The 13,761-nt window shown below is 32.4% G+C and overlaps 1 protein-coding gene across 2 annotated transcripts; it reads left to right on the top strand.

The window, feature by feature from the left end:
• The first annotated feature begins 1,367 nt into the window (after nucleotides 1-1,367).
• On the top strand, nucleotides 1,368-13,301 carry LOC118181047 (uncharacterized). 2 transcript variants are annotated; one of them, XM_035350124.2, is made up of 4 exons: nucleotides 1,373-1,608; nucleotides 4,464-4,560; nucleotides 9,698-10,347; nucleotides 12,254-13,296. In XM_035350124.2, exons 3-4 carry the CDS (start codon nucleotides 9,707-9,709, stop codon nucleotides 12,519-12,521), a joined length of 909 nt encoding a protein of 302 aa, XP_035206015.1. In that variant the 5' UTR covers nucleotides 1,373-1,608; nucleotides 4,464-4,560; nucleotides 9,698-9,706; the 3' UTR covers nucleotides 12,522-13,296. The 2 variants fall into 2 exon arrangements, with proteins under 2 accessions (XP_035206024.1, XP_035206015.1); XM_035350133.2 differs by lacking the exon at nucleotides 4,464-4,560 and having other exon boundaries at nucleotides 1,368-1,608; nucleotides 12,254-13,301.
• The last annotated feature ends 460 nt before the right edge of the window (nucleotides 13,302-13,761 follow it).

The raw sequence follows: 13,761 nt of genomic DNA, 5'->3' as shown, positions 1-13,761 counted from the left end.
CTTAACCAAATCGTGTAAACTTGATGATGCATCCATCACTAAATTGGCTTTCCCATTTCCCGGGAAAATTTACTAGTTTCTGCAATTCGAATAACCAAGTTCAGAATTCAGATTCGTTTCTTTCTTAAATTTACAATGAAAGTTTTACATTTTAACTTCACTGCATCATGATATATGACCGCTGCAGAGTAACAAAATATTTATAAAAATTGTTTAAAAAATAATATTGACAAAATACCCTTTAATTAATATTAATAAAATTACCTTTTCTACGAAATATGTACGCAATTACTATATATAAATTTTATATTTTAACTTTACTGCCTCATAAGTTATGACGATTACAGAGCTACAAAATATTTATAAAAATTGATTTAAAAATTTAGTATTAATAAATTTTACTTTTTTAATTAAACTAAGAAAATGTTTAATATTTCAGTTCTTATTTTAATAGTTTTTGGAAGGTGTACTTTATTGTACTCAAACTTTCAATTTCTATAACTATTCAAATTAATTGTTTTATAGAAAGTGAGTTGTGTACATTTCAACTGCATGTAATGCAATTTATTCCTGATAAACTGTTGGTTAAAATGGGTTTGCTATTTATAAATATTTTAGATTGCGTACTATTGATGTTGACTGTCGCCAGTGTAGTGGCTAACCAATTCATATTCCCATTCCGTATAACTGTGTTAAACATCTGAGTGTCTTAGCCCAAATCTAATGAAACTTTAAAATTTACGAAAAAACTTGTCAAAAATAACTTAAAAGAGATAAGAGTTTTTTTATAAGTTAAATTAATTAAAAAGCAGGTAACCTATTGACCAAGCAGAGAAAACCAGTGAATAATGTAACTGAAAAGACACAGGACTCATAAAAGTTAGTGTCACTTGCTGTTTTAAAAAATAAATTGATATGTTATGTAGAATAAAAGTAACTCTTATATTTTCCTTATAGCACGTAAGTACTTATAATTTTGGTTAAGACATAACACTCATGTAGTCTGTGAAGTCTATGAAGCTGTATTTTGCCATTTTTAAGTACAGGAAATATAAAGCTTTGTCAATTCTATTCGAGCTTTAGAAAATGCAAATCCCTATTCTAATATCTTGTGTAAAATCTCACGTAGATATAAAAAAGTGTTTGTACTTCTCAAGAAACCGAAAAGAAAAATATGCACCATTTCCGCCCAACGCAAATTGTATAAACATTATTCCATACATGTCATACGCGTATGTGATAAACTAAAAAGCAAGTCACAGTATGTTCAACCATGTGAGAACAATCTTTACAAGACGGTTACAAAACAGTTGGACCTTACTTCGAATTCTACGCTTGACCTCCAGGCTACGAATCTTCAGAAGTTCAAACTTCCGCAGCCAAGAAATGATTCTCTGATAAATTGCTTTTGTCACAAATGGTTTACTGACCTTGGCGTCCACACCCTTACGAGCAGCCCTTATATAAAGTTTGAGTGGAACAAGGGTTGCTCAATTCTTTGTATCCTTTGACGTATATTCCTTCCTAACAATATCTCGTTATAACCGTGAATCTTGCGTTTGTTGGATAGTTGCCATACTCAAGAGAAATCTTAGTGGAAAACGCAAAGTAAGATTTCAAGATAATTCTTTATATACATTTTAATGATTTATTATGTTTGAATATAATTGTAATTACCACTGACTATTTTCAGTTCAGCTGCAAATGGATTAAAAGTAATATTTTCATCTTCGAAATGTAAGAAAAGAATGTAAGAAATACAAATCTTCTAACAGCAATTTGAATTTTTATATCATAAGGAAAATTAAATATCATTAAAAGAGTGCAATAAATTACTTGCAGGATTTGTTAAAAACATTATAATTAAATTCAGAGAAAAGGTTTCGCGTTTCCCTTCATAGTATCAGAAGTGTTCTTACAATAATATATTTGTTAGTGAAATAGTAATTTTTATGAAGAAATATATAATGGATGCAGTTTTAAAGATGTTACTATTTTTCGAATTACATTAACCACTTTTAAAAGTTAAAATTTTAAGTTTCATCAGTATGATTAACATTTTTTAATAGAGATATGCTTTCTGAAGTACATTTGTCTCACAGATGCTATTATCTTGCAGAGCCTTCGCTATATTCTTTATTAATTGTCCGATATATTTATTTTAAATGGATGATTTGGTTAGCTAAACGCTGAATGGTTTTTGAAATGGTTGATCATCACATCTGTCTTCTTCTGTTAGAAAAATTCTAGTTCACTTTTGTATTATAATTAACAATATTGACTATGTCGTTCTCCTCTTAGCAACGCAATAGGAATATTTTTAATTGGGATGAATTAAATATATCCTGGCTTATCCTTATTAAATCTACAAAATTAAAAGGCTGTAATATATGGCATGTGTTTCTACACAACATACTACTACTGTGTAAATATTACTGAATGTCTTTTAATGTTATGTTATCTTTCAAAGTATCTTTAAGAGGCCATTAAATCGTGTTTTAAAGCAAGAGAAATATTAACTTGTTGAAGGTCAACAAAAGAATCTTGAACTATCAGAAATTTCATCAATGATGTTTAAAGTGTATATATTAAATATATGAGTAATAAAATTTATATAATAAATAAAAAGCAGTTTGCGTCTCTTTCAATCTTGCTGGATATCAGAGAAAATACGAAGTGCGGAATTTTTAGATACCAGAAATCAGAGCCCAAGGATTCGATGAGTAATTTATTTTGTCTACGTGTTTCGATTTGTAAATTTTTCAAAGACAGCTTTTCTCGTTTTAGATACTTTATTCTATTGCAGTATATATAATTTGAGGTATTATTTAACTTTTGAAAGCATTCTAAGAGAGAAATATTATATGTTTCAATGAATAAAATGCATTTACTAATTGTGGGGGGGGGGGAAGAATGTGTCTAATTCGGGTTTTAGGTAACCTGGTTCCAACTGAACAAAGCTATATGAGGTAAAACGATAAAGTTAACAATAATAATAACAAAATGTGGTAATAATAACTTATATGGTAATAATAATAATAATGAATAGTATATAACAATACTTGCTTGATAATAATAATAATAATAATAATAATAATAATAATAATAATAATGCAGTAATTATAGTATACTGTAAAACTAAAAATGAAAACAAAAATATAAAATGTAATAACAGTACAGAATTTATACAATGACGTAGATAAATATCTAATATAATGAATATGCGCTGTAAATATTGCCTAAATAAAAATAATATTATTATATTAAATTACAGAAACTATTGCCCTCGCTCTTATAGTTCAAATAAACAAAATTATAAAAACAAATTCCTAATAAGTTTAGATAAAAGATAGAAGAAATTTTCGTAAGATCGGCATGACCGCTTTCAATTGCTCGTAGGATTAGTTGTCAATTGGTGTATATTACCTTGTTATTTAAAGCGTTCTCTTTTCTTGCTTTCTGTAATGATCTAAATATCGTCTTAATAAATGAAAGGTTATAAAAAGAACTATTTAAAGGATTATTATTATTATTGAAAGTAGCCAGTTATTTATAATTTCCACTTTGCTATCACTTCTCCTTTCCGGTTCCTCATCAGAATGCAAATAAGTTTAAAAGTATTTAAGTCGAATGTTTGGGATTGTAAGAGAGAGAGTGTTTCTGCCTCTCTAGGCCACGTTGTTAAGTTTAGCTAGCTCTGATAAGATTGTAATTCTTCGCGTTATTGCTGCCGACATTTAAATTGTTACGCCGGTGAGAAGTTTCGAGCCAACTTCGCTTTGAATGAGTTAGACTTCTAAACGTTTAAATTTGAATTTGACTGTTACTTTAAGTTGAATAGCCACTAGTGGTGGTTGATTTGTAAACAAGAGACGTGCATTTTATATTCAAATTCTGTTGTTGTAAAACCGTTGTTGTAAACCTTTCCAAGGCTGTTGTTACTTCAGACGTATAGCGATAGTTCGCTACAAGTCTGTTACGAGTTTGATATTAGTTTATGCTACCAAAGGGAGTCAAACTCTGCATTAAAATAAGTATTTATACAAATCTACTTAACACATGCTTTTTTAATACAGTTCTTCATGGCTAGATCCAAAAAGCCATTCCGTAAAGACAGCTAACATATGAATATTAACCTAATGTTTTCCCAGTACGTTATTTAAAGAAATAACAAGAACATTTATCGAATGACTATGATCACAATGGTTTTGAGAATCAGAATTTTATTTGTAAAAGATAAAATACAGACAAAATGTAAAGATAATATACGAACCTGCAGAATGAAATAGAAAACTTCCAGAGAAAAATGGTGACGTTGTGTGAAAGTGATACATAAAAGATCGAACTGATTATTCTCTAGCAAAAAGATGTTGGACCTGAAAAACACTTTTACCATAAGATTTGCTTGCATAAGAAGACATTGATTCCCAAATTATGAATTTAATTATAAATTATCCTTACAGAAAACAACGGAGGCCCTTTCGTAAGCGCAGAACACAGAGAAGTGCTTATCCGTAACCCGAAGATTTTACGGTATTTGTATTATAAGGAAATATACATGTGAGTAATTAAATAATAATTTTCATATTATTCTGTACAGCCAAATAGTATCATAAATAAATATCTCAGTGATTCATCATCTATGTTAATAACAATATTAATAATTTTTGGATTATTATTTCCTAATAAAAACAGTGATAAAATTGTTGTACTGAAGAGGTAATTTCATTAGCTAAACTTTAAGCAATGAAACATATACCAATTATTATTTTTTTCCTTGTATTTAAAATCCGACATTCGAAAGAAAGTTAGAACTGAAACGTCCATGAAGTTCATCTTTCGCTCTTGTCTAAATATATTTTTGGCGATTTTAATGCGAATTCTGTTGCATGCGGAAATATTATATAGATGAAATTACATTCTTTAGTTATTCTGGACAAGGAAGGAAAAATATAACTTTCATTATATTAAATTTCAATATTTTTTTTGCATTTGATGTAAAGTTTAAAAGCTATTGATCCATACATAATTAAAGGATTTCAGCAGCTCTTTTAGCTCGAAACTCTGAGTAATTTGTAGTTATAATTGAACACTCAATCATAGGAATTCATTCAAAGGAAAAAACTTCTTCATCTTTCGTATGAAATTCCCTTCAAAAAACTCTCTATTAATAAAACAACAATTTTGTACTTGACACAGCACATAAACATATGCAATGCATTAAAAACACAAGCAAATGATTTTCTGTTTAATATGAATGTTTTAAACATTAAAGTCCGTTTAGGTGTACCTTTAAGTGAAGAAGATATTATAGTCATGCTCAAGAAAATAGCCCATTAAAAAGTTATTAAAGAAGTACTTAAAAACAAGTAATAATCTTCGGGAAAATATTTATTAACATGTAATGTTGCGCGCTTCCAACCTGCACGCAACAATAGTGGTGACTGCTGAGAACTGGAAATAGACCAAAGTCTTGAGAAGGGTTTAAATCCCTTTTTATTCAACTTTAGAAATTACAAATGCGTGCTCTTGACGCTCACAAACTACGCCGACCCGGCGGTAAAATAAAAATAAGAAACTAAGAAAAGAATAGTAACAAGTGACTAACTACGAGGCTCTCTAAACGTAACTAACCTCACCGCGTTCTGAGATACCGCTGATAATTCAGCAAACTTCTGAATATTACTTTGAAAAATTAACAAACTGCCGAGGCAAGCACACAAGCCGAAACGCGTAGTTCTTCAATTTCTAACTAGCCACCTCCACGCTCGTGAAGCAAGAAAGCACACCTTCGAACTCGTTTCCCTCCTATTTAACTCAGAATACTTCCGCTGACAATATACCGCCTCGCGTACCCTTTTTAAAGTCTTTCTGACCCCTAAATGACCCGCTGTTTTCGCGTCGTGTAATTCCTTCAAAATGCTTAATCGAAGCGAGGCTGGGATGACTGGTTTGTACTCGAGATTTTCGTTTGTTGTTTTCGTATAAAATAATAAATTATCTATTATTTCATAGTTTTCTGCTCTATTTCTTATCGCATCGATATCTGTGTGCTCAAAGATTTCGGGGTCTTTCAAATATGCATAGATACTTCCAAATTCAGGATCAGCTTTCAATTCAGCAATAATTGTATCTCTAGAATCTAAAATTTTTTAAGTCAACACAGCGCATTTAAGTTCACTGCCTTCATCGTCCAGTTTTATACGAGAAAGTGAGTCAGCTACATTGTTTTCCTTACCCGGTTTATATTTGATTATTAGATTATATTCTTTGAATTTTAAAGCCCATCTTATTAACCTGGGCGTTAGGTTTTTTCCCCGAGTAAAGTCTACCAACAGCCGCATGATCCGAAAAGACTGTTACTGGCGCTTTGCCGAAATAAACTCGAAATTTGTGTACAGCCATTAATACGGCTGATGTTTCTCTCTCTGTAGCTGTGTAATTCCTTTGTGTATGATTCAACGTTTTACTAAAATATGCCAAAGGATGGCCATTTTGCATAAGAACCGCACCCACAGCATAGTCCGACGCATCTGCTGCAATTTCCAGGTTTTCGTCCCCCTCCGGGAATTTCAAAACAGGGGCATTGATAAGCAACCTTTCGAATGCGGTATTTGCTTTTGCTGTCCACGTGAATTTACTTTTCTTTCTTTTAATTACTAACAAGGGTTCAACAATATTAGCAAAATCTTTTATGAATGACCGATAATAAGAACATAACCCAAGGAAAGAAGAAAGTTTCTTGGCGGTGTTGGGAGGTGGGAAATTCTTGATTGCTTTTATTTTTGAATCTTGAGTTTCTATACCCTTTTGCGAAATTTTATAACCCAGATATTTAAGTTCTTTAGTTGCGAACTTGCATTTTGAGGCGTTAATTGTAAGACCGGCCTCTTTTAATAATTTCAAAACTTCTTCTAGATCTTTAATATGTTGTTCAAACGTACTACTCGTTATAATTATATCATCTAGATAGATTAAAGTCGATTTTCCTAGGACAGGCTTTAGAACAATGTCCATAGCTCTCTGGAATGTTGATGGGGCCCCACACAACTCAAAGGGCATGAGTAAAAATGCATAAGTGCGCGATTTTGTTATAAACGCGGTTTTATGTATGTCTTCGGGTCTCATAGCTATTTGATAATAGCCAGACGTTAAGTCCAAAGTAGTCATGTATCTTGTAGATTTAATCTTTCTAATAATTTCCTCTATAACCGGCAAAGGGTAAACTGGGAATTTAGTAATACTATTAAGTTTTCTGTAATCGATAGCAAACCTCCAAGTCCTTTTATCCGAAGGAGGAAACTCGTTCTTTTTCCTACATAGTACGACTGGACTCGCGTACTCACTATTTATGGGCGTTATTATTTTGTTCTTTAACATTTCCTGAATATGTTCTTCTATGATTAGCTCTTTCTGTTTATCATAGCGATAAGGTTTAGTTTTACAGGGTTTGTCGGCAGTTAACTGTATCTCATGCGTAACTATTTGACAGCTACCAGGACGTTCTGAAAACAAGTTTGAAAAAGTACTCACCACTTGCTGGATGGCTTGACTTTCATGGTCATTCAAATGGCTAAGGTCGACTTGCGGTTGTTCCACTGGTTCCACCACCCTCCGGTCCATCTCCAGCACAATAGAACTGTCCTGAAAATTCAGTTTGGCCTTCGCGGCTTTTAAAAACTCCATACCTAAAATAAGTGGATTTTGCAAATATTTTACTACAAAAATTAATACTTTAAGGCTTTCATTTTGGACCTGTATCTTTAAAGATAGTTTTCCGATACATTGACAAGTTTGTCCTTGCGCTGCTATGATTTCTGTGTTTTTATTTTTAAATAATCGAAACCTATTCTTAAAAAGTTCTTCGTAAAAAAATATCACCCATAAAATTACCTTCTGCTCCTGTATCGATGAGGGCTTCTACTGGTACATTGCCAACCAGGACTTGTATAATTGGTAACTGTGAGTTCCTTACGATGACCGTATTTAAGTGTCTTTTTGAGGGTTTTTTCAAAACTTCCGGGGTCTGGACCCTCGCTTTCACAGGCCCCTCTACTCGTTTAAAGCTTTCCTTTCAACTTCTGCCTTCTGGGTACGCGGACGTTTGTTTTCAAATTTCCTTTTTGTGCCTTGACCTTCGAGGTTCGTTGAGTTAGCTTGATAGCTCTTTCCCCCAAAAGAGCGGTTTGCATTTCTGGTCTCCTCATTTGAAGATTGCCTTCGGATACTTTGAGAATACGATGCCCCTCTAGCTTTTCCCGCTATTCTGCGATTTTGAAACTTGACCGCCAATTCGAAGAGCTCCTGCAATGTGCTTGGGTTTCTAATTTCGAAAAAGTCTTGAACAGCAGGTAACAATCTTGGTAAGATTATTTCAATAATTTCCGCGTCGGGTTTCTTCCCGTACAGCATATCCGTCAGCTTAATTTTTCGCAGAATGAAGTCCGTCAACTCTTCTATATCCCGTTGGAAAAAACTATATAGTTCGGCTTCTAGCCTTGTTCGATCTTTCACTATGGGGAAGGCCTTTAATCACGATTTTTTGAAATTTTCAAATGTATATGTCTGGCGTCCGAATTCCCGTAATAAAAATTTGCCTATATTCTTCCACCATAGCGCGGCCTGTCCTCTTAGTGCAGATGTGGCGATGGCAACTTTTTGTCTTTCAGGCACAGGGTAGAGCTGGAAGTGATTGTCGAGGCTTTCCAGAAATATCGCCACCGAATTTTTTCCGTCGAAATTGACGTTTGGCTTGATTGACGCTCTCAACGTCTGGACCAGATATTCAAATCTTTCCAATTGGCTTGCCATTTCTTGTTGTTGTCCCGCAGCTTCCATCCAATTTTCGGCCATTTCAGTTTGACAAGTGTTCGGGCGCCAATGTAAAGTTGCGCGCTTCCAACCTGCACGCAACAATAGTGGTGACTGCTGAGAACTGGAAATAGACCAAAGTCTTGAGAAGGGTTTAAATACCTTTTTATTCAACTTTAGAAATTACAAATGCGTGCTCTTGACGCTCACAAACTACGCCGACCCGGCGGTAAAATAAAAATAAGAAACTAAGAAAAGAATAGTAACAAGTGACTAACTACGAGGCTCTCTAAACGTAACTAACCTCACCGCGTTCTGAGATACCGCTGATAATTCAGCAAACTTCTGAATATTACTTTGAAAAATTAACAAACTGCCGAGGCAAGCACACAAGCCGAAACGCGTGGTTCTTCAATTTCTAACTAGCCACCTCCACACTCGTGAAGCAAGAAAGCACACCTTCGAACTCGTTTCCCTTCTATTTAACGCAGAATACTTCCGCTGACAATTTGGATCCTTGCGTGTTCTACTAAAATTTACATACTCTGGCATTGGCAATTCCAGGGGAAAGTAAGGCTTGACAGGAAAGATAATTTAAACTTAAAATAAATGTTAGTTAAAATAAATATAAACCCTACAAACATACGGAAGAACAGCTTTTACTTTCTTCGAGGCCCAAAATCATGAAAATGAGTTATCATGAACTTTTATATAACAAATTCATTTCAATAGAATATATGTCACTAAAAAACTATAACACTAATCGATTTTCACGAATACGTTTTAGATTAAACTTTCTGAAGTAGGCTACCATTGTTTATTAGTAGCATGCATCACTCTTAGAAGTTTTAATAATTATTTAATGATAAATTCCTTCTATCTGTAGAATTTGAAGATGCAGTCACAAAAATATTTCATCCAAGATATTACCATGGCCTTCATTTTTCTTTTTGCACTGTGTCATTCACCATCTCAAGCCGGGCTCACAGATCCAGTACAAACTGCGACGGTGGATCACATGATCAATTCATTCAAAGCACCTATAATCAATGATAACACATCCCTCATACCCTCTGGAAAAAAGGAACCCAGACAAGGTTTTATTCCAGGAACCTTCGGCGGTGGTAACCACTTTGCAACTTTAGCCAATATGGCTAATCTCGGCGGATTCGGTTCCATGGCATCCTTGGGTAGTTTAAGAACTGTTATGATGGGAGGCATGCTATACGGACTCAGCCTCATTCCAGCTGTTGTTTTAGCTCTGGGAGGTAGCGGTTTACCAATGAGCGGTGTACTTTCTTCTCTTGGCTTAAGCAAACGGGCATTGCCAGAGACCAGCTCAGCTAAGATGCCCCTTCTGACAGAATCTGAAACAAGAAGATTACTGCAGATGCTTCAGTCTGCCTTTAAACAATGGAACATTGCAGATGAAAATTGCAAGCAATTGTTTGTGTGCCAAATGTACCGTCAGGTCTCGAGTAATGGAGTTACACCCGACTTAGAATTGTTCAAAGAAGCTTTATTGCACATACTGGAGTAAGTACCTTTTGAATATTTAAAGAATATTATGTAATGATTATAATTTGCATTACAGCATACGCAGAATTAAAAGTATATTATTAACTTCATTATTAACTCTGTTATTTCTACTTTGAAAAGAGCTTGAAATTTCAAACCTGCAGTTGGAAATAAAAGGGAAACATAAAGTATATTTTTCCTTTTTTAATATGGATACATGAATACTATGGTACATTAATTTAATAGATAGTATAATAAAAAAGCTGCGAAAATCATTAATATTAAACTACTTTTTGTTAGCTGACGCTTTTTAACTTAAGTACAGTTTTGAAAGTTTGTTTATCTAAATGTTTCTGAGAAATATTTCTAGGGAGTCCAAAACATGCTTGCGTGAATCCTTTAAACAATTATATGCTTATGTAATTAAAATTTAGGCAAATTATACAGAATAAAGAAAATTTAGATAGCTATAATTAAAATAAAATTATGTGGGGAAACAATTATATCATATCATTGCCGTTGAATGCATATATTATTTATTGTTATTTACAGGAAGAAGTCAACCTTCTCATATCAGTGTCTATATTATGTAATTGCTTTTCATAGGAAATCTTAATTGAAATCGGTCTTTATTAATAATATTTTATAATTTTTTAAGTTGATTTTTTTCTCATTCTGTTCAAAATAAAGCAATTCTATTTCCGTCTATTTTTCTGAAGACAATATTGTTGTAAGCAATTTTTTTACTTATTCGAGATGGTATCACCAGAATTTGTTATATTTTTAGTTGTACAGATTATATGGATTTAATTATATAGCAGGTAATTCTAATTTAAATACAGAATGAAGTTACTACTCGACTAACATACTAAATTCGTTTTACGTCATTGTAAATGAATCTCTTTCTATAATGTAGAAACAAATAATTTTTTTTTTTTTTTTTTTTGGTTTCATTTCACATAATTAAATTTTTGAAAACTTGACCTATTCCCCTTTTCGGGAATTATCCTTCTTCCTATGTTAGGAATATATTTGCAGAAAATTAACCTTCATAGGGATATTTTAATTCGCAGGAATAAAATATTATGAATGTGGGGGAATCCTGAGGGAATGAGTTCCTGGTAAAGCATGCTATTTAAATTAAGCATCTATTGTTTTCGCAAATTTAAATTAAGAATTTGGTGTGTATTTAAACTAGAATTCCACTAAATATTTAGAACAGCTATTTTTAAGACCTAATTCCTACTAATATTCTCGAGAAAGCGAAATTCCTCATAAATAAGCTATGTCTAATTTCTATAATAGTATTTTTTTCTCATATATTTCAGCAAAGTAATATTTAAATTTTACTATATTCAAAGAATTAATTTTATTCCAAGTCATTGAGAATAGAAGCAAAAGCATTTGTTAAAAAATATAAAATCTGTAGGATTAAAAACAAATTTTGATCTAATGCATGTAAATTTCAGTTTACCATCTTAACTTTTAAGCAGTTGTAATAGGCCTTTACTATTTTACAAATGAGTCATCAGAAATTAAAGAAATAGATTATAAAATCTTAACATTTTTGCTATGGCGTTATTTCATTTTAAATGGAAGTCATATGGGGTCTTAAGCTCTTATTTAATTTTTTAAATCTTGAAAATGTAGTTGAGCAATTATTTCACTGGAGCGCTCGCGCAGGATGTTTATAATACTACTTTTGTCATGTGACAGTATTTCCTAATTAGTCACGATGAAAAATCCTCGAACTGAAAAAGATACACGGTTCGAAGCTGTTTACATCAAAGGTGTTTTTAAGTATTTTCAATTAGGTGATATCAAAATATTATTTGGTATAAATATTTGCAAATGGCATTTAATCGAACATTTTAGTATTTTATATTTCGAATACTCTAAAAGTTATACACCATTTTGTGTTTAGACGCGGTGGACAACGTCGAGCCGGGCGAGCTGCTGAACATCTTTTAGCCGAATACGAGCATTACTTCGCAGCTGCCAGAATGGGTATGGACCAAGATGAATGTGAAACTCACTATCCTGAATGCAGCCTTAGTCTTTATCCTTCAAATGATGGATTCAGGAAAAAGGGAACGATAGCCAAGAAATCTTCCAAAGAATCCGATGATGTTACTTCAACCAACAGTGAAACTCCTAACAAGGAATCGACTATGAAAAAGGGATCTATGTAGACATTTGATATCCTCGGTATACAGTTTTCTAACGGATTTGAAAAGAACGCATTGTGGGTTTATTATACATGGGGGTATAGGCATTGGAAAAGAGTAACTGATCATCTTATATTTTATCATAAATTTCTGCCTAGGTATAATTCTAGACTTTACTTAAGGAATAATAGTAAAAACGGATATTGCCATTAAGTTGTTATTCCTTAAGTAAATGAGAATTTCGCACGTTATGTCGGGTGTTAAAGGTAGAATAAATTAAATAACTGTGTTTTTATGAGCTTGTTTGTATGGCAAAATATTGTAATTAAAATGAAAATTGGATACATATTTCACTTAATATTTCTTAAACATTTTATGTTTCACTTAAGTTATTATTGTATTTTGTATCATTTATTTATTTGTCATAAAATATTAAAACTTTCGTAAATTATATAAATAATGATTTCTTTTACTTTGTAAAATAGACCTGAATTGAAAGAAAGAAATGTAGAATATTAAAAAAAACTCTTTCCTAAACGTCATTGGAAATTTCTAAATGGTATTCTTCAGCAAGACGTTTGATAAATGACACAAAACTACAATTTATCTATTCATATCTTTAACATGCTTTCGAATCCTAGCTACTAATTTCACTTATGTAGAATCATTTTTTAAAGTTCTATCGAAATGGAAAGTTTCAGGTGTATTAAATTATAGCAGCATCCTTGCTTCATCAAAGGAATATCGCTAAAGTTATTCTGTAGTAACCGGTATTGTTAATCACTTAATTTTAGACATTAGCCAAATCCTTATATAGGATAGTTATTTCAATTTTGGTGTGGAGCTTAGTGTATATTCAAAAAACAGAAATGATAATGAAACCTTATTATCTAACAATTTTATGCAACTTCGTACTTGCGTGCACTTCACATATCAAAACGTTGATTTGAAGAGCTGAAAGAAGAAGTGAGAGAGACAAAATGACTACGTTATCAAACTTTTTACCAAAATACTTAGCCTAATAAGTCCATTTTTGCTTGAAATAAAATGACCTGCAATATAGGTCCCCGTAATCTCTAACATAATGCTAATCAAATCCAAAGTGTAATTAAGTTTAAAACTTTTGCAACAGATGGGTAAATGCAACAGATGCGTTAGGCAAAATATGGAAACTTAGGAACTCGAAAGTGATTTGGTTGTTTAATCTTCAGAAGGAATCTATGTATCTTGGCTTCATTATTAATGCGTGTATGTATAACAGTTT

The sequence above is a fragment of the Stegodyphus dumicola genome, chromosome 6 (assembly GCF_044657685.1).
Source record: "Stegodyphus dumicola isolate Sdum_Otavi_A_Nest chromosome 6, ASM4465768v1".
Lineage (NCBI taxonomy): Eukaryota > Metazoa > Arthropoda > Arachnida > Araneae > Eresidae > Stegodyphus > Stegodyphus dumicola.
Note: the sequence above shows the minus strand (reverse complement) of the source record. Positions and strands in the feature narration are given on the sequence as shown.

What these genes read in the sequence shown, in the direction of transcription:
- LOC118181047 (XM_035350133.2), top strand. Translation starts at nt 9,707, where the DNA reads ATGCAGTCACAAAAATATTTCATCCAAGATATTACCATGGCCTTCATT. An exon ending in GCTTTATTGCACATACTGGA is followed by an intron (nt 10,348 to 12,253) that starts GTAAGTACCTTT and finishes TTTTGTGTTTAG; the next exon opens with ACGCGGTGGACAACGTCGAG.